General features: G+C 62.3%; 2 protein-coding genes across 15 annotated transcripts; one reads left to right on the forward strand and one right to left on the reverse strand.

The window, feature by feature from the left end:
• The first annotated feature begins 3,017 nt into the window (after positions 1-3,017).
• On the forward strand, positions 3,018-13,197 carry ZNF335 (zinc finger protein 335). 14 transcript variants are annotated; one of them, XM_030288601.4, is made up of 28 exons: positions 3,018-3,155; positions 3,901-4,132; positions 4,481-4,754; positions 5,137-5,214; positions 5,445-5,774; positions 5,919-6,050; positions 6,133-6,291; positions 6,404-6,662; positions 6,753-6,930; positions 7,011-7,123; positions 7,307-7,325; positions 7,532-7,648; positions 7,732-7,808; positions 7,888-8,048; positions 8,174-8,403; positions 8,479-8,587; positions 8,666-8,760; positions 8,884-9,170; positions 9,277-9,418; positions 9,489-9,878; positions 9,966-10,108; positions 10,454-10,587; positions 11,033-11,136; positions 11,261-11,338; positions 11,536-11,619; positions 11,785-11,850; positions 12,021-12,102; positions 12,444-13,197. In XM_030288601.4, exons 2-28 carry the CDS (start codon positions 3,932-3,934, stop codon positions 12,560-12,562), a joined length of 4,161 nt encoding a protein of 1,386 aa, XP_030144461.3. In that variant the 5' UTR covers positions 3,018-3,155; positions 3,901-3,931; the 3' UTR covers positions 12,563-13,197. The 14 variants fall into 14 exon arrangements, with proteins under 14 accessions (XP_030144461.3, XP_030144460.3, XP_030144465.3 ...); XM_030288600.4 differs by lacking the exon at positions 3,018-3,155 and adding an exon at positions 3,179-3,277; XM_030288605.4 differs by lacking the exon at positions 3,018-3,155 and adding an exon at positions 3,179-3,277 and having other exon boundaries at positions 12,447-13,197.
• A 3,389-nt stretch (positions 13,198-16,586) lies between these two features.
• LOC115497905 (E3 ubiquitin-protein ligase RNF182-like) lies at positions 16,587-18,680 on the reverse strand. The gene is made up of 2 exons (XM_030288621.4): positions 18,393-18,680; positions 16,587-17,919 (listed from the first exon to the last, which is right to left on the reverse strand). The coding sequence occupies exon 2, from the start codon at positions 17,886-17,888 to the stop codon at positions 17,163-17,165; it is 726 nt and encodes a 241-aa protein (XP_030144481.1). The 5' UTR covers positions 17,889-17,919; positions 18,393-18,680; the 3' UTR covers positions 16,587-17,162.
• Between the last annotated feature and the right edge of the window lie 866 nt (positions 18,681-19,546).

Below are 19,546 nucleotides of genomic sequence, written 5' to 3' on the forward strand. Positions count from 1 at the left end.
ATCGCAACAATGTTTTCTTTGAAAAGAAAAAAGAAAACCAGGAGGAACAAACAGCGCAGATGACAAAATCACTGGCAGTGCAAGTCCGGGGTTCGGGTTGCAGGGGGGGAAGCTGAAGATCTGCTTTGGGCACCGTGCTCAGCACAACCATCTCCTATTTTGGGACAGTGATCGAGGCCATGAGCTCATGGAAGAGCCATTGTGGGAGCTCAGTAAAGTGTATGGGGGAGGGGGCACGGGGCACCAGCAAGGACAGGCCCCGAGCGGGGTCACCCATCATTGTGTGCTCATCCTGCCTGAGCAGCAGCTTGTCTGATGGTGGCTCCTTCCCAGCGCTGCATCCAGCCTGAAGAGCTCCGAGCTGGGACACCTCCCGGGCGTGGGACAGCCTGTCAGAGCAGCCCATCAAGCAGCCTGATAAAACCAGCCTCATACTCTGCCCAAGCCTGAGCTTTGTCCTCCAGGCACAAGCGCTGCGTTGTCTCCTCAGCCCGTTCCCAAAAGGCCTTTAACCTGCTGCTCCCCCCACTAAGGTATTTGGACACACATCCAACACGTGTTGCAGCCATTTTTGGATTCTCTTTAAGCCTCTTGCTGAGATTTCTTTGTGTTTTCTTTGGCTCTGAAGTGATTTCAGGCTCGGAGGCACAACAGCAGAGAATTATCAGCAAGGAGCTGTGCCTCCAGAACCGAGGACGTGCTCTGCCTGCCCTGGAAATCCCCCACTCACCCCACTTGGGGGCACGCAGCATTTTTAAAAATAGCAGGTTACCCATCCCAGCAAACCTCTGCTTGGGACAATTCACCGAGACAGAGGACATGGGGCACCTCTGCAGGGTGACAGGGAAGCTTGACGCAACTTTCCATCAGCCGAGCCAGCACCGGGAGGGTTCGTATGAGCCCCTGCAGCCCCCGGAGCTCAGGCTGTTCTGCCCTGCAGCCATCAGCAGTTGGGAAAATCCTTCACTTGTCTCGCACAGCAGCTGACTGAAGGCAGAAGGAGGAAACCTGCTGGTCTGACACAAATCCATCCAGCTTCCTCTACCTGGCAGGCAGCTTTTGCCAGGGGTTCCTCTGACACCACTCCCCCTCCCCAACAGAAACACGGAGCTTCCCCCAACAGGGAGCACAAGGGCATTCCAAACCCAGACAGAGCCGGTCACAGGCAGTGCTGGGCTCCACCGGTGCGAGTTACAGAACTATGGAGAGGGGACATCAGGCACAGGAGCACCTCCCTCCCATCCTCCCCAACTACACTTCCCCCACTGAGCTACACGGGGCTGCTTTAAAAAGCAGTAGTGGGAGAAAAAAAAACCTCAAGCCTTTGGTCTTTCTGCGTTTCTGACATGCCAGTGACGGCAGCAGCCGGGCGCATGTGGGGACTCAGCCCTGAGGCACTGGCAGCAGCGCTGCGGCAGCAGAGCTCACACAGCCAGCCCGGGGATGGCTCTCACCGCTGCTGTCTGCCCATGATGGATGAGGGCATAAACCTTTCAAGGATGCATTTAATTAGCTTGAAAAAGAGCCGGAAGGTGCACACGCAGCAGCTGGCGGTGCAGCTCCTCTACTGCCTCTGCCGGACACACAGTGCCTCCAGGAACTGTCACCTGGGGCAGGACACAGGGACCCGCAGAGCCCCAACGAAGAGCTCCGGGCTGTGGGGGCTGGATCCAGGCACCGCCTGCCTCGCCCCGGAGCAGAGGCACAGAGGCGCCACAGCCAAATGCTGCAGAGTGCTGATCCAGCCCAGCACCCATCGGCTCGGGTTTCTGGCAGGCTACGTCCATGCTCACAGAGTGTGCCAGATGAGACACTGTCTGTCCTCCTGCCGCTGGCACCATGTCAGCACCGGCTCGGGACCGGCCGTCCTGGCCAGTGACACGATGGCACTGCCCACCCTGACCTGCACTGCGGGCTGCCTTGCTCTGAGTGGCCCTGGAACCGGCTGGGATGCAGAGCCCTGACCCCCCTCACCCCGTCTGTTTCTTCCACAGGAACCCAGAGCCAGAGTCAGCCCACCATGCCCCAGCCCCGACAGAGCACAGGCACAATACAGCTGCCTTTCTTCCAGGAAAAAAACGGGATAGAGCCTTTCTCAATAGAGCACTGAAACGAGAGAAAATATCAGTGGGAACAAGGAGCCACCTGAAGCTTTGTTAAAGCCATCGCCACGGAGCAGAGGCCAAGCCCAGGCCACGCACAGCTGAGCCAGCTGGAGGAAATGGAACAGCACCGCGATCAGCAGAGCTGCAGGGAGCCGGGACAGCACCAAGGTCCGAGCGCATCCCTGCAGGGAGTGCTGTGGCATCAGGAGGTGCCAGCAATGCCCTCTGCCCGCAGTGCTCTGGGAGCCCCGGTGAGGCCAGAGCAGCCCCCAGGCTGTGCACTCCCTGTGCAGCCAAACCGGCTGTCCGTCGCCATCAGCTCTGGGGAAAAACCATCCCGGAGAGCAGAATGTGGCGAGCGAGAGCCCATGGCAAGGTGGCTGCTGTTCAGATGCTGAGGTGCCATTGAAAGAGGCAGGTTCGGCCTCACGGAACAAACGCACAGTAGGTGCCGTTCCCGACCAGAGACCGAAGGGGAAAGTGCTCAGCAGCCTGAGGCTGGGCTGAAGGCGGCAAGGCCACGGGCCTCGCAGGGAAGGAGGTCCCGCGGCGCTCGGCCCGGATCGCTCCGGGGATGCGCGGCCCCAGCCCACAAGGCACGCCGGTCTTAGCGCCCACCACGGGAGCTGGAGCGCCGGGGCTGCACGGCTCAGCCAAGGTACGGACCTCGGCAGGGGGAAGGCGCTACCGGGCCGGGCCGGGCGGGAAGCGGAGGGAGGGGAGAGAACGGTGCGCCCGCACCGAGCGCCCGGCCCGGCCCGGCCCGGCCCGGCCCGGCCCCGCCGCCGCTTCCGCCTTCCCGTCACGCGGCCGGCGCAACCCGGCGCGACGCCGACGCTCAGGGCCCGGGCGCCGCTTCCTGACGCCATGACGCACGGCCCCACCACCGCCGACCCTTCCGCGGGGAAAGTAGTCCCCGGCGGGGCGCCGCGGCCTCTCTCCTCCCGCGGGAGGCGGGCGGCCCCGGGAGGCGCCTGAGGCAGCGGCCGGGGCGCGGAGAGCATCCCCGCCGCGGTGAGCGCTGCAGGCCGGCGAAGCGTCTGGGCGGCGGTAAGTAGTCCCGGCGCGGGGCCAGCGCCGCCATATCGCTGCGCGGGCAAGAGGGCGGGGGGGCATGGCGGCCGCCGTGGTGCCGGCTCCGGCGGGGGCGCGGAGGGGCCGCGGCGGACCGGGTAAGGGCGCGGGTTGCGGGCGGATGGGTGGGCGCGGCGGGGCCTGCTCGCCCCGGCGTGGCGGCGCCTCCCCCGCCCCGGCGGCACCGGGGCCGCCCCGCCGTGTGCGCGCGCGCGGAGGCGGCGGGGGGGACCCCGCGGCAAGATGGCGGCCAAAGGCCGGGTGGGGCCGCGGGGCATGCCGGGACCGGGGGCGCCGGGCGGCAGCGGGAGCCCCGTGAGGGCGCTCGGCCCGCGGGGAACGGGCCCGCGGCGGCCCCGGGGCACCGCGCCCGCCCAGCCCGGACCCCCGTGAGGGCGCTCGGCCCGTGGGGAACGGGCCCGGGGCACCGCGCCCGCCCAGCCCGGAGCCCCGTGAGGGCGCTCGGCCCGTGGGGAATGGGCCTGCGGCGGCCCCGGGGCACCGCGCCCGCCCAGCCCGGACCCCCGTGAGGGCGCTCGGCCCGCGGGGAACGGGCCCGCGGCGGCCCCGGGGCACCGCGCCCGCACAGCCCGGACCCCCGTGAGGGCGCTCGGCCCGTGGGGAATGGGCCCGCGGCGGCCCCGGGGCACCGCGCCCGCCCAGCGCGGACCCCCGCGGGAAGCGGACAGCGGCCCTGACGGTGGCGGCGGTCCTCCCGCAGGTCGAGCGTAGCGGGCCCCGGCAGGACGGGCATGGAGGAGAATGCGGTGGAGAGCAGCAGCGACGCGAGCTCGCAGGCGGCGCGGGAGGAGCCCACCGAGAGCGGGCTGGGCGTCGGGAGCTCGGTGGCCGTGTCGGCGGACAGCAGCGATGCTGCCGCGGGGCCCGGGCTCCTCTCGCGGGCCGATGACTCCTGCGTGGGGCAGAGCTCCGACAGCAGCGGGGTCTCCTTGGTAGGTGCTGATGGGGAGGATGGGGTGGCAGGGAGGGCAGCTGCGGTTCTGGTTCCTAGGGGCTTCTGTAGGCATTTCTGACAGACTGAGCTTTGCAGCCTTGGCAGACACTGTTATACCGCTGGTCCAGCATCTGCTTGTCAGTCTGAGGAGTAGAAATTGCCTTAGTAGCAAGAGCAGCCCTGCAGGTCCAGGTTTTTGTTAGTACCAAAGGATTTGCTCTGATGTCTCTGATGTCTTGGAAGTTTTGCGCTGATACATGGTCATTTGCATAAGCTAGCAGCCCCAAGGGCTTGGGCTGGCAAAGGTCTCTCACCTGATCTCTTCTGGACTCTTTTTATCTGCCAGGAAGAGGTCTCAGAGAGCAGTTCCAGCACAGATGCCATTCCAAGGATTTATCTGCCAGACTCATCCTCTATTGCCCAATCCACCTTGGTCTCCAGTGTGTCCACTGTGAGCCAGTCCATCATGGTGTCAGAGTCCCCACAGGTCCTGGTCCACTCCAGTGTCATCACCGATGGAGCCATAGTTGTGTCAGACTCCACTGCATCTACTTCCTCAGACCTGGGTTCTGCCATTGACAAAATCATCGAATCCACAATCGGGCCTGACATCATCCAGAGTGAGTGTGTGCCTCCTATATGGAGATGGCTTGGTGGGCTGGGGAGGGAGCCACTACACCAGACCTCAGGACGTGGGGGAAGTGTGGACATGGAATCATTAACGCTGAAAAAAACCTCTAAGATCTTTGAGTCCAACTGGTCAGCTGGGTTTTCTGTTCTTGCCTTGCTGCAGTGGCTCAATGGTTTGGTGAGGAGCTCATGTTGCTGGACAGTCCTCCTTCTGTGCAGCTGCTCCTTCAGCCCAGGGCAGACTCCACCCCAGAGCCAGACCCTCCTCCCACCTTCCAGCTTCTGTCTGAGCTGGGAGAGCCCCAAGGAGCCCCAGTGAGTCTCCAGCCCCTGGGTCTGGCAGTCACCACTCTGCTCTCCTCTCCCTGCCAGGCTGCATCGCCGTGACCAGCGCAGAGGATGGAAGGGCAGAGACCACGCAGTACCTCATTCTGCAAGGCCCTGATGATGGTGAGGGAGATCCCTGGGCTGTCCATGGTGGCCATCTCTGCCTCTGAGCCTTGTGCCACTGGAGCACGGCCTGGAGTGGATGTCCCGGCTGTGTCAGCCACAGTGCTTGTACCACAGCCCTGCTGGGAGCTGTTCCTGGGCTTGTGTTCAGCCCTGTGCCCCTTGTGTAGGTGTAGCCTTGGATGCAGGTGAGGGTCTGCCCCTTGGCTGAGTGGGTTTTGGCATTTCAGGTGCTCCCATGGTGTCCCAGATGGCCACTTCTGCTCTAGCCAATAGCTTGGCAATAGAGGCTGTTGGTGATGGACCTACCTCCACGTGCCTTGACCAGCCCGGCCCTTCAAAGCCTTCCAGGCAGTTGGAAGTGCTGGAGCTGCCTGCTCAGCCAGACCGAGCCCAAGAGGCAGATGGTGGGGAGGAGCTGGACCAGCCAGACTTGGAGACCCTGGAAGAGATGATGGAAGTGGTGGTGGTGCAGCAGTTCAAGTGCAAGATGTGTCAGTATAAGAGTGTCTCTAAGAAAACACTGATTAACCACATGAAAGAGCGTCACTTCCAGCCAGGTGTGTGCCAAGTGCCCAGGGAAATTCATGTCACTGCAGACAGGCTCTGCTCTCTCCTGGGAAGAAACAAGAGAGGAGCTGCAGCACAAGGGCCTGTTCTGGCACAGGCTGGTAAAGAGCTTTGCCCTTTTCTCTCTGTGGCAGTGGGTTCAGCTCTGGCTCTGAAGAAAGGACGACCGCGAAAGGTGGGAGCTGCTCCAAAGACTGAGGATGAGGAGGTGCCAGAAGAAGAAGATGATGATATTATGGATGCTGGTGCTATTGATGATCCTGAAGGTAGGATTTGCCCTCCCCATATCTTAGGTACCTTAGTCTTTTCCCATCATCTTTTCTGATGTTTTTGGGCACTTGCCTGCAGAGGACAGTGACTATAACCCAGCTGAGGACGAGCCCCGGGGGCGACTGCCCAAGTATGGCTGCACTGTCGCCACATCCAGTGAGGAGAGGCCACGTCGACGCCCAGGGAGACCCCGCAAGCTGCTTCGTCTGGGGAATGTGTCTCGGGACATGCCGGAAGGTGAGGGAGCTGGGGGGCAGCCTCCCTGTTCAGGGGTGAAGCAGGGAGTGGTGTGCAAGCTCCTGAGCCACAGCGAGAATGTGATGGAGCTGTGCTGTGTTCTGTGGAGCAGGAGGGGAGGTGGAGCCCTTGGTGACGTCCCAAAGCACACCAAGCCAGGAGCTGCAGAACTCTGAAGCAGCCAGTTCCTCCAGCCTGGAGAACGGGACCGGCGAGAACCTGGCAGAGCCCAGTATCAGCCAGTCCGACTCCGAGAACAAGGACCCTTCCTCTAACACCAGTGCTGAGGATGCAGACGTCATCCCCCGGCGGCGCGGGCGGCCTTCCCGCCGTTTCCTGGGCAAGAAATACCGCAAGTACATGGGGCGCAGGTGAGGGGTGTGCTGGGCCCTCTGGCCTGTGCCCAGGGCTGGTCCAGCCCGTTTGCCACTGGAGCTCTGAGCCTGCTCCTGTTTCTGCAGGTACTACTACAAGTCCCCCAAGCCCCTGATGCGGCCCTACCTGTGTCGGATCTGCGGCTCACGGTTCCTCACACACGATGACCTGCGCTTCCACGTCAACTCGCACGAGGCCAACGACCCGCAGCTCTTCAAGTGTCTTCAGTGCAGCTACCGCTCCCGGCGCTGGTCCTCCCTCAAGGTGAGCTTCATCTGCCCTGCCTCGAACCCACAGGCTGCCTGGCAGCCCCAGGTCTCATGGCCCTGGTCTGCCTCTTGCAGGAGCACATGTTCAACCATGTGGGCAGCAAGCCCTACAAGTGTGAGGAGTGCAATTACACCAGCGTGTACAAGAAGGATGTCATTCGGCACTCTACGGTGCACAGCCGGGACAGGTGAGGGCAGCGCAGTCCTGGGGACTGGACGGCACTGACACTGTTCTTCCTGTCCTGGGAGGGTGGCCTTGGCTGCCCCATCCCCTGACCCTTTTCAAAATGGAGAGTTTTGGTGTCTGGGTATAAGGAAGCTTGAGCTTGGGGTGTGGCTGACACAAGGGGCTTTTCTTACTTCTTTTTCAGGAAGAAGAGAGCTGATCCGGTGAGTTTGAATACTCTGTTGACTTGAATCTCAGCACTGTTATATTGGAAGAGGCACATCTGGGTCTTCACAAAATCTCAGTGCCTTGTTGGCGCCATTGTTTCTGGATCTCCTGAGGAAAGGCAACCCAGGTCCTCCAGTGGGGAGCGGGTAAAGAAACTGGTGAGCTCATCCAGGTAATCTCATCTTTATTGCTCTCCATCCAGCCACCAAAATTGAACTCCTTCCCATGCCCTGTCTGCAACCGTGTCTACCCCATGCAGAAGAGGCTTACACAGCACATGAAGACACACAGTACAGAGAAACCACACATGTGTGACAAGGTGAGGGGGGGATAGCCTGGGGAGGGGCTGGCAGTGGGTGAGGAAGGGCAGGGGGTGAGCGCTGCTTCACTTTGTTTCACCAGTGCGGGAAGTCCTTTAAGAAGCGTTACACCTTCAAGATGCACCTGCTGACGCACATCCAGGCCATTGCCAACCGCAGGTAGGAGCCCGGTGTGCCTGGGCAGAGTCTGTGTCCTGCTCCCCCTCAGCAGGTGTGACAGGTGGCTTTGTCCTGGCAGGTTCAAGTGTGAGTTCTGTGACTATGTCTGCGAGGACAAGAAGGTCCTGCTGAACCACCAGCTGTCGCACATGAACGACAAGCCCTACAAGTGCAGCGTCTGCAAGTATTCCACCTTCCGGGAGGACTTCCTGGTCTCGCACATGGCAGTCAAGCACACAGGTGAGAGAACCTGTTTGACCAATGCCCTGCACCCCCCACTTCTCCCAGAGACAGTGAGAGTCTGCCTGCTCTCCCTCCCATCCCCTGGGAACCTCCTGCCTGACTCCCCCTCCCGGGCCCTGCAGGAGGGAAGCCATTTGCTTGTGAGTTCTGCCACTTCACCACCAAGCACAAGAAGAACCTGCGCCTGCACGTGCAATGCCGCCACGCCGACTCCTTCGAGGAGTGGGCACAGAGGCACCCCGAGGAGCCTCCCTGCCGCCGCCGCCCCTTCTTCACCCTGCAGCAGATCGAGGAGCTGAAGCAGCAGCACAGCCAGGTGCAGGCACCAGCTGAGCCAGAGGCCAGCCCACCGGTGAGTGCCATGCCTAGTCCCAGCTCCTCCTGGTGCTCGCTGCCCACTGTGCTGTCAGCGCTCTCTTTCACGCAGGCACCTCTTGGCCCCATCACTTGCCATACGGTCCAGGCTGTTGGAGGTGCAGAGCCCTCTGTTCTCTCGCAGGGTTCCGTGGAAGGGGCCACCATCATCTATGAACAAGGTATGTGAGCACTCAGAAAGGGGATGGGATGAGGAAGGAGGTAGGTGAGCCTGACCCTTCCTGTCTGACCCCCCCCAGGCGTGGCTGGATCAGCAGAGTTGGCCACACAAACGGCCCTGGATCTCCTGCTGAACATGAGCACCCAGCGGGAGCTGACCACCAGCTCGCTGCAGGTAGGCAAAGTCAAGGGGAGCCAGGCCTGCTGGGGGCTGGCACAAGGAGGCTTCCCAGCCCTGTTCTGCCGCAGGGTGTCTTGCAGAGCCTTGCCCCTTTGGCTGAGCTGCTGTATTATACAGGTGGCAGTAGTGAAGCCAGATGATCCGGGAGAAACACCAGGCCCCTGTGAGCTGCAGGCACAGGAGGAGGAGGAGGAGGCAAAGGTGGACTGTAAGGAGCAGCAGCAAAAGTTGGTGATGCTGCACATGACAGAGCCTGGGCAGACACTTGTGCAGGAGGCTTATGGGGAAGCAAGCCTGAGTGGCTCGGAGCTGCAGCAGATCACCATCCCCTTCAGTGGAACAGCAGAGTACAGCATCATTGCACCCATCAGCGAGGAGATCCAGGCTCCTGCCACGCTGTACAGGTCAGCTGTACGGGAGGATTGGGGAGGTGGAGGCACTTCTGACCTCCAGTTGGGAGGATTTAATGGTGAGGAGGAGGCAGATTGTCCCTGACCTGGTGCTCTCCAGCAGTGAGGAGGAGAGTCCTGTGGAGACCTCCCACACAGTTGTGGTGAGCGGAGCTGTGATGACAGAGGAGGCACTGAAGGACCATAGCAATCACTACATCATGTCATCCAGTGTCCCAGGGAGCCAGTTCCAGACCATGGAGGTAAGGATCTGAGCCTTCTCCCCATCCCGAGCAGCAGTGGGAGCAGATGTGACTGGTGTTTCTCTCGCAGCCCCTCAGCAGGGATGCTGCCTTTTCCTCACCTGCGGAGGGCCAAGAGGCAGAGCCCGCCGGCATCAAGTGGCCCGTGGTGCAGTGTGTCACCAGTCTGTTCCAGCCAGACTCGTCTTTATCCCCAGCATCCGAGGGGCAGGAAGCGTCATCCCCAAAGATCAAGTGGCCTGCACTCCAAGGCATGGCCAAGAAGCTCACATGCAAGGTTTCTACAGCCAAGAAGCTCTCATGCAAGATTTCCACGGCCAAAAAGTTTTCATGCAAGATTTGCACAGCCATGTTCACAGGGAGAGCGGAGATGGAGAGTCACAAGAGAGCCCACATTGGGCCCAGCACTTTCAAGTGTCCCGACTGTCCCTTCACTGCCACACTCTGGCCAGAGGTCCGGGTAAGTTTCCTGCTGCAGAGCAGCCCTGGGAATAAAGGCTTTGGAGAAAAGGGGGTTTCTGACCTAGCACTTGTCCTTCTGCCCCAGAGCCACATGGTTCAACATGCCAACCTCCGGCCACACAAGTGCCCCCACTGCAGCTTTGCCTCCAAGAACAAGAAGGACCTGCGCAGGCACATGCTGACCCACACCAATGAGAAGCCCTTCGCCTGCCAGGTCTGTGGGCAGAGGTGAGTGGTGGGTCTGGGCTGATCCTGCTTTGTGGGATCCCATAGAGCTCTACAGGGCTCAAGAGGAGACAGAATCTTGGCAGAGCTGTCTGCCCCAAACCTTCCCCAGGATCAGCCCATTAGAGGGGACAGTGCCCTTGGGAATGGCTTCTGCTGCAGGTAGACCCAACTTTTGTCTCCATGGAACCTCTGCCTAGGAGGGTTCAGTCCCTGGGCCCTGATGGGAATATGCTGGGAGAGGGGACAGGCCATGTTGTAGGATGTGCGTATGGGGGCCCATGTCCTGCAGAGAGCACAGGATCCTGTGTGCCTGTCCACATTCCATCTCACTCTGCCTCTCCATAGGTTCAATCGTAATGGGCACCTCAAGTTCCACACACAGCGTTTGCACAGCTCAGAGGGCAAAAGGCCAGGGCCAGCTGCTGCCCAGCAGACCATCATCCTGAACAGCAACGAGGACACCCTGGCCACCCTACACAGTAAGACATGTCCCCGGGACCAGGGCTGACCTCTGGGTGTCCTGTGTCCGGAGCCCCATGCAGGATTCACCGAGCTTGTGGATCAGCTGGGGCTGAAGGGCCAGGAGGACCCTCCTGCAGTTGGGATTGCTGATGGAGACAGACACCAAGGGGCGGGGCACAGGCAACTGTGCAGAATGAGGGGGCCTGTGTTCCCTCCAGAGAGATCCTGGTAGATCAGTACATGTGGGAGCAGCTCACACTGGAAGCAGAGTTGAGGTTCTGATATGGAGGGTGTGTTCTGCCCCTTCTTGTTTAGCTCTGACCTTGTGTGAGCAGAGCCCAGAGACTGGCTCATGCTTTTCACTGTGGTAGGTGTCAGGCAGTGGCCTCTGGGGAGCGAGGCCATTGGTATCCTGGCAGTGTCCCCAGCAGCATCCCCACTGCCCCTCTCTCTGTGTTGCAGCAGCTCTGCAGGCTGGCCAGGCTGTGCTGGCTCCCGAGCGGCTGCAGCAGGCTCTGGGGCAGGAGCACATCCTTGTTGCACAGGAGCAGAGTGTCACCAGCCAGGTGAGTTGGGTCCCTTGGCCTCAGCTCATGTCCTGTGTGGCCACTCCTCACAGTGGGGCCCTCCTGGGGGGCTGTGGTCAGCCCCAGCCCCCCTAACCACACTGGGAACTTGCTGATGTTTCAGGAAGAGGCAGCCTACATCCAGGAGATCACGACTGCTGATGGACAGACAGTACAGCACTTAGTGACTGCTGACAACCAGGTGAGGGGATATGGCCCACGGGTGGGAGACTGCCCAGTGGGAAGAGCTGGCAGCAGTGGGGGAGAGCAGGGTTCCACAGGGAGAGATGAAGGCACTGGGGTGGTAGAAACAGACACACGAGACAGACCAGGTCCAGCTGTTGTGATGGGGGTGGGGAGTGGTGACCTTTTTCTGGATCTGAATTCCCATGTTTGCAGGTTCAGTACATTATTGCCCAGGAAGGTGTCCCGCACTTGCTTCCACAAGAGTATGTTGTTGTCCCAGAGGGACATCACATCCAGGTGAGCTTTGGACTATCTGCTCCCATCACATGGTGGGTGGGGCTCATGGGGTGTCATGTGTGAGGCTGGGCCCCCTCCTGCTTCCTCTTGCTTACTCTGAGTCACAGCATTGTTGGAGGCCTGAACACCCACAGACCCTATCACAGCTTCACTGTTTGTCCCCAGGTACAGGATGGTCAGATCACCCACATCCAGTATGAGCAGGGTGGCCAGTTCCTCCCGGAGTCACAGGTAAGGAGCCAGGCATGGTGGCAGGAGCTGGAGGTGGGTCTGAGCCTGCAGTTGGAGAGGGATATGTGAAATAAAGGGAGCTCATGGGCTGGTGCCTGAGTGCAGCAACCATGGCTGGAGCAGCTGTAGGAGGAACCCTCACCTGAGGCATTCCCTGTTTTCCCCTGTAGATCCAGTACATGCCCGTGTCACCGGAGCAGCAGCTCGTCACCCAGGCACAGCTGGAGGCGGCAGCACACTCGGCTGTCTCAGGTAGTAGCATGGCCCTGTGCCAGAAGGGCCAACCCTCCTAGGTTTGGGGGTGCCAGTCCTGTTGTTGGGGCTGGCAGCAAGTTGTGCAGGAGTCCTTGCTGGGAGGGCTGGGAAGATCAGGCTCGATCACTGTTTTGCTGCCAGCCATGGTGTCCAAGGGCAGATATTTGCTGGTCCCTGCCTGTCAGTTGTGGAACAGGGTTAAGCAGAGCTGGGCTCCCTGCTGGAGCCCCACATGGGCAGGGTGGCCTTTTGTCCCTTTGCTGGGGGCGGGTGAGGGGCAGGGAGGGGAGCCCTGAGTGGGCAGTTGGTCGGAGGCAGCACTGACCCCTCCCCTGCAGCAGTGGCGGATGCGGCGATGGCCCAGGCACAGGGCGTCTTCACCGCCGAGGCAGCGGCTGAGCAGATCCAGCAGCTGCAGCCGGGCATCCACTACGATGTCATCACGCTGTCGGACTAGCACCGGGCCGGGGCCGCACCCTGCTGGGCAGGCAGCCACACTGGCAGCAGCCACCCCAGCCAGCAGTTGCCTTATTGTGCCGGGGCTGCGAGGGACGCACCTGAACCGTGGTGGCACAGACACAACCCGGGACACGCTGCCACTCCGCCCTGTGCCGTGGGGGTCCTGCACCTCCCCCCAGAGACTGCTCAGCAGCCACGGGGGCAGCCCTTGTGTGGACGGTCTCTTTGCCTGTTGCACTTGGTGGTTCTGAAATCCCTTTTCCTGAACGGTCTGTGTGGGCAGCCATGGATCAGCGTCTGCCCAGCACATGAGGATCCTGGGGAAGCCGTAGGGCTGGGCACAACTGTGCGGTGCAGTGTCAGAGATGAGGTGTGTGCAGCTACAGCCACTGCTCCCCGCAGCCATGGGGCCAGTGGTCCTGGTGTGCCAGCAGCCAGCCCTCCTGTGGTATCTCCAGCCTGCGGGCAGGCAGCAGCAGGGCTCTGGACTGGAGGAACCCAAGGAGGAGGAGGCAGAAGATGCTCTATTTTTCTTCTGAAGAGGAATGGACTGTCACGCTGGTGGTTGTTGGAGGGGTTCAGCTGTGACATTCTCAAGCTTTGACTATGCTTATGAATAAAAAGGGATGGAGACCCGTGTGTGTGCCTGCCTGGGGGTTCAGGGGACAGGGATGTGACAGCCCAGCCTCAGCATGGCCCTGGAGCTGAGGCACTGTGCTGGGCCGGTTCTGGCAGGAGCCCTGGGCTATCAGCTGCCTCCCGCCCGAGTGACCTTGACTTCTGAGAAGTGAGCCAGGCAGCTGGGACAGCGGTGGGCTTGGGGCTGGAGTCATGAAATTAATCGAGTGGTAAACAGCCTAAATCCCGTGTAACTCTGTCCCGAGCCACACACCGCCCTCCTGAGCGGCTTGTCTGGGCCTATTTACATGCGATTATAACAGCTAATCGCAGAGTTTTAGTTCTCTGCTCCTGCATTAAACTGATTATCCACGGAGGAGGAAAAGGCCGGGAACCACCCTGGCTCGGTGAGAGCTTCAGTGAAGCCTGATCCCCGCGGGGCGGGTGATCTCTGCTGGGCTCTCCCTGCCCTCGGGCAGGGTATGCGATGGCCCCGGGGCCGCAGTGGCACTGGCCACCCTGACCAGGGCAGTGAGCTGTGGGTGGCCCCACACCTCCCCTGAGGTGGCTGCGGCTGATGTGGCTCTTACAGCTGTCCTGGCCGTCGCTCTGTCCCGCTGCCTCGCAGCAGCCTTGTCTGTGCGCGGTGCTGCTGTGTGGCTGTGCCCGCCGGGCTGCGGCTCGCTCGGTCCAGCTGTGTCCGCCTGCTGTGCCCGCGGCTGCCCGCGGCCCTCCCTCTCCAGCTGTGCTGTGCAGGGTCAGGGTGCTGCGAGCAATCCGCAGGCGCTTTCCTAGATTACAGCCCCATTATCTAATCAAGCAGATCCACGGTGCTGATTAGGGCTGGACGAGTCCCGTGGGGACAAGGTTATGGGGCCACTGCGGGGCCATGGCCAGGGCTGGTCCCAACCAGCAGCGCCAGTGTCCTGGCTGGCTTGAGGCTTCCACACCGGTGGCTGCCCAGAGCACACCATCAGCCTGCCATGGGACGGATGGGACCAGAGCTCTGGCTGCTGTAAACTGGGAGCTCCAGCAGCTGCTGAGGCTCTGGCTGTGGGGTAGTACAGGGGCATAGGACCTGTGGGTGCTGGCACCTCAGCCCTGGGACCTTCTGCTGTCACCAGGGCCTGCAGGGATCCAGGGATGTGGCCGGGCTCATTAGCACCGGTGACCTTCGCCTTCCTGTCCTGGCCAGCGCTAAGCGGGTTTGTTACATATTTAATATCCTGAGAGCGTTATTAGTCGGTATTTAATGACGGATACAACCTGTGGGATAATCCCAGACTTAGTGGGGAGGCGTGGTGGCAGGAGCAGGTGGCTCAGGGGGTCGCAGGCTCTCGGGGTCCCTCACAGCTGCCCACCGCCCCTGCTGTGCCAACCACAGGAACCCCCCAGTGCCTTGCAGGGGTCCCCACTGTCCATAGGGCTGCAGGACCCTTCCCCTTCGTCCCGGCAGTGCTGGGGCTTGGGTGAGGACCTGGCCAAGCCAGAGGATGAGCAGGATGGGGCAGCATGGCTTGCTGTCTTCCTGCCAGGCTATAGTTCTTCCACCAGCCCCTGGCCCTCCAAGCCGCCCTTCCAGAGCACAGGGGGCTCTGCCACCCACAGCCCCAAGTCAGGGCTGGGCTCATGGATGGGACACAGCCCAGCACTGCAGTAAAGCTCCAGCTGGGCTGTGTGCTGGTGGCTGTGGGTGTCCGTGGGGCTCATGGTGGGCCCCATGTGCCAGCTCCGGGGTGCCACTGTCCCCAGCCCTGGGAGCTGCGTAGGCTGTGCTGAGCTGGGGGGCTGGGAGGGACCAGGGCTCTGGTGGTGGCAGGCAGGCAAGGACAGTCCCTGCAAGTCCCTGCCCAACAGGGGCTGGGGAAGGGGGGGTATCAGGTGCCCCAGATCCTGCTGCTGCTCTCGTGGGTGCTAATACCCCCTAATCAGCTGTCAGTCACTGCGGACCCCAGCAGCTATAAAAGACCCGGGAGCAGCTCCCCGGCTCCTCTCCTGCAGTATGGCAGCACCTTGGGGAGAGAGGAGCCCAGGACAAGAGCTGGGGGGCTGCAGGGGGCCTTGGGGTACCCTGCGGGGGCCACCCCAAGCCCTACTGCCCTGCCCCTACCCCTACTCCTGCCCCTGTCCCATTTTGGCCGGGTACAGCCTCCTGCCACCCCCTCTCAGCCTGGTGACCCCCCTGGTAAGTGCCGCGCTGCAGCTCCGGGGAGGAACGGGATGCGGGGCTTTCCCGGGAGCAGGACGGGACCGTGTGGGGTGGTTGGAATCGGGGCTGGAGACCTGCTGTCCCGAGGCCCCTGCCCCTCCCCGGAATCCTCCTGCCCACACACACATCCCCTCCTGCACTTGGTACTCTGGGTGCGCACGAGAGAGGACGCAACGGGTGGGATCCAGCTCTGCCCTCTCCCGCACACAGAGGGCCGAGCCCTGACATCCCACAGCGCCTCTCCTCTGGCCATCATGCCCCCCTGTCCCACCCTGACACCCCTCTGCCCCTCCAGGTCTCAGCACCCTATGAGGCGCCGCTGGGGCTGCCCACAGAGCCGGGGCGGGCGAAGACGACGGCGACGCGAGAGAGCACCGGGGCACTGAAGGCTTGGCTGGCACGGCACCCCAGGAACCCCTATCCCAGCAAGGGGGAGAAGGTGATGCTGGCTGTGGTCAGCCGCATGAGCCTCACCCAGGTCTCCACCTGGTTCGCCAATGCCCGCCGGCGCCTCAAGAAGGAGAAAAAGGCGAGCTGGGCCTCACACAGCGCCTCAGATGGCGAGGACAGCGAGGGCGAGGGGGTTCCATCGGGTGCCATCCCCATTCCCAATTCCAGCCCCATGCAGGATGGGTGCGGCGGCAGCCCCGAGGGGAGGACAGGCCCTGGGCAGGACAAGCAGCCCCAGAAACCCAAGATCTGGAGTGTGGCAGAGATGCTGGAATCCCCTCCCAGCAAGAACGGGTGTCCCCCGGGGGTGCCAGTGGTGCTGGAGCAGGTATAGGGCTGGGACAGTCTTGTCCTGTCCCCAAGGGCACGCAGGAGAGGCAGCCACGGGATCCAGCAGCTGCCTCGCCACGGAGAGTGGGAGATGTGGGTGGGGAGGAACACAACACAGTAATAAATGTGACTCTGTCTTGGGTCTCCTGGTGGTGTCTGTGTGTGGTGGGGCTGCTGGTGGGGATGCAGGGGTGCCAGCAGAGATGGCAGAGTAACTTCACTGCCAGCGCTGCAGCAAGCAGCCCCTGTGGAGCAGGGCAGGTCCAAGGCAGATTTAAAATTAGACTTTGCCCTTCTTGATAAAAGTAATAAAATGGTTAGCGGTGTTAAATTAATTCTTACAAAACAAAACCCAAGGAGGTTAAATAAAGCCCGGAGGCTTTGCAAAAAAAAAAAAACCACAATGACTACAAAATAGCTGCAAAGATATCTTTACACACCAAAGAAACTCCTCCACTCCTCCCCTCTGGGACACAATGTCAGAGAACACGAGACTCACAGATGAGAAAGAAACACAGATGCGATGGGAGCAGCCCCACGAGGAGCGTGGGCACCACAGACAGAACTATTTACACTATGGACACGGAGCCGTGCTGGGGCCAGTCCGGCTGCAGGAGCCCCCGGGCTCTGCCCGTCCCTCTCCTGCCGGGGCCCCTCTGGCCGCTCAGTGCCCAGCACTCGCGCTTCCTCAGCCGGGATTAGTGTCCTTCTCCTGCTCTTTGTCTGCTCTGGAGGAGGAGGAGGAGGAGGAGCTGAGGTCTGGCCCAAATGTTTGTAGGCTGCAACGAGCTCCTGCAGCCACTCCAGCCAGTGTGAGCACCCACATGGGAAAGACAGTGCTGCTCTGCATGGGAAGGCACCAGGCACTGAGCTTCTCCCCATGGTCCAGGCAGAGCATGCTGTGGGTCAGAGGACATGTGTACCTCAAGGGACAATGCCCCAAGCAACCCGAATCCTGCCTGGCTCAGGCACAGGGGTTGGCTGTGCAGGGTCAGGAGTGGGGGAACCCGAAGACCTCCAGGCACAGGCACTGGCAGAGGCTGTAGACAATGCAGAGAAGGAGGGTGGAGGGCACAAGACTGACCAGGATGATGCCCAGGCTGTGGTGCTCGATGAGCAGGAGGTAGATGCCGAAGGGCAGGGAGCTGAAGTAGAGGAGGCAGAGGACACCCAGAATGAAGCGAGGGATGGCTTGCCACCCCCAGGAGCGCCACTTCTGCCCAGGGCCGTGGCAGGGCAGAGCACCCAGGCTCGTGGGGCGGTACAGCCGCACCACCTCCAACCTGCCCAGGCTCTCTGGTGGGGCTACGTCCTCTGGCACCTCCAGGATGGTGACAACCAGGCAGTCGGGGCTGGATGTGGGCTCCAGTACGCTGGGGCAAAGGAGTACCTCAGGAGACAGGGGTGGACCCCGTTTCTTGGCTCGTTCTCGGCCTGTCAGCAGTGCCAGTGCCTCACCATCATCCTGCAGCTGCTGCACGTCCCCGCCCGGCACTGGGCTGTGCTGGCGGCAGAAGGGGCAACGGAGCTGAGGGGTTGAAGTGTCCCCCGGGGGAACAATCCTGCGCAGGCAGCGGGCACAGAGGCGGTGGCCACAGCGGAGCAGCTTGGGCCTGCGGGCACGGGCGTCGAAGCGGCTGTAGCAGATGTGGCACTCCAGCTCGGGGGACGAGGGTGCCACCGGCGGGGACACCAGCTTGCTCTCTGGCTGGGCCATGCTCCTGGGGGGCTGCTGGGGGCTGCCCGGGCTGCGGGGGGGGCACCGCTGTCAGCCAGGGCTGAGGGCAGGCCCCGGGCCCGCCGCCTCCCACGCGTGGTGTCCCAGCTCCGCCGCATGCCACGGTCATTGTCCCGGTCAGAGCCGGCGGCTCGGTGGGAGAGCGGGGCAGTGAGAGCAGAATGGTGGCGACAGTCCCCTCCCCGGCCTCGACTCCAACCCCCGCCCGGTGCCACCGGCGCTGGCACTCGCCGTCATCCCGGCCCTGCCTTGCGGGGAAAAAATCGCTCGCAGGGGCCGGCAGCAGCGGAAGGACAGCTCCCGGGCACATCTTGGCCCTCACGGTGCGTGCGGGTTCTCTGGGGTCCCAGGACGACCCCGAGCACCGGCTCTGCCGGCGGCGGGGACCCCGCACCCCGCACCCCGCACCCCGCTCCCGGCGAGCGGCTCTCGGTCCGTGCTCCCCGCCCCCGCTCCCGGCCCGCACCGCATCCTCTCCCGTACCTGCGCTCCGTGCCGCGGCTCCCGGCGGGCACGCAGCGGCGGGTCGGTCCCCGGGCTCGGTGGCACGGGTGGGCTCCGCGGCGGCGGGCTCGGGCCCGGCAGCCCCATGGGGGGAGGCGCGGGGCGCTGCCCGCCGCGCTGCGGGGGCGAGCACGGCGCAGGGGCCGCCGGCAGCGCCGCGGCGTTGGCCCGGTAACGGGGAGCGGGGAGCGGAGGGGGAGCTCGGACGGGCCGTGCTGGAGCCCTGCGGAGCTCCTCCTTGCAGAACCGGGCCGCGCCGGCTGCTGAGGGGTAGGCGCAGGGGTCGGTGCAGGGGGCGGTGCGGGGTTTGGTGCGGGATCGGTGCGGTTCCCGGTACTCCCCGCTCACGGTCAGCCCTGAGGATGCTCCTTCCCGGTGTGGGGCCTGCGGTAGCGGCGCTTGGGGTTCAGCATCCCCGGGGAGTCGAGTCGGGGGCACTCGGGGGACACAGCACTTCAGGTTCAGCCTGGGCACAGCCAAGCGTCCTGCTCAACCCACGCTGCAGGGTGCGTTTCTCAAGCCCAGTCATATCCACCCCCAGCTGCTGCCCTTACAAGGCCTTTCCAGCAGCCCCGGGGGGACAAAAGCACTCAGGGATCCCCTCCTTCCCTCCAGACAGGAGAGTGGCTGCACTGCCCACCACAGGGGCAATGGCAGTGAGGTCCTTTTCGTTCAAATCCTCCAGGTTTAGTACAGCCTGATGGAGCTTTTCTGCGACGGCTCCAGCTCCTGCTGTGCCTCATTCCCCTCAGTCCTGCCCATACCACCCACTGCACCCAACTGTCCCACAGCTGCCCCTCACACCACAGCCCCTCGCAGATTGACCTAGTCCTGCTTATCTACCCTTGAAATGCCCCCAGTGTCAACCTGATGTGCTCCATCGACCATCTCTTGCTCTGTCAGGATAAAGGAGACTCGAGAAGCAGCCCACACCACCAGGCTTCTGGCCACTCATGTCACTTACACGTCCCTTGTGAGACCACAGCCACTGGATACTTAACCAGGTAACTCACCTGAGGGAGCAGGCAAAGGGCTCCGTGCACAGACTGATCAAGGGGTGGGTTAGGAACACTCCCAGCATCAGCACGTCTGTGCTCATCTGTGCCTCAGAGTAGGCAGTCTTGGGTCAAAAA

The sequence above is a fragment of the Taeniopygia guttata genome, chromosome 20 (assembly GCF_048771995.1).
Source record: "Taeniopygia guttata chromosome 20, bTaeGut7.mat, whole genome shotgun sequence".
NCBI classification, from domain to species: domain Eukaryota; kingdom Metazoa; phylum Chordata; class Aves; order Passeriformes; family Estrildidae; genus Taeniopygia; species Taeniopygia guttata.

Coding starts and splice junctions, on each gene's coding strand:
- ZNF335 (XM_030288601.4), top strand. CDS start 3,932: ATGGAGGAGAATGCGGTGGAGAGCAGCAGCGACGCGAGCTCGCAGGCG. Junction 5,775..5,918: donor AGAGCGTCACTTCCAGCCAG/GTGTGTGCCAAG, acceptor TCTCTGTGGCAG/TGGGTTCAGCTCTGGCTCTG. Junction 8,761..8,883: donor TGACCACCAGCTCGCTGCAG/GTAGGCAAAGTC, acceptor TGTATTATACAG/GTGGCAGTAGTGAAGCCAGA.
- LOC115497905 (XM_030288621.4), bottom strand. CDS start 17,888: ATGGCCCAGCCAGAGAGCAAGCTGGTGTCCCCGCCGGTGGCACCCTCG.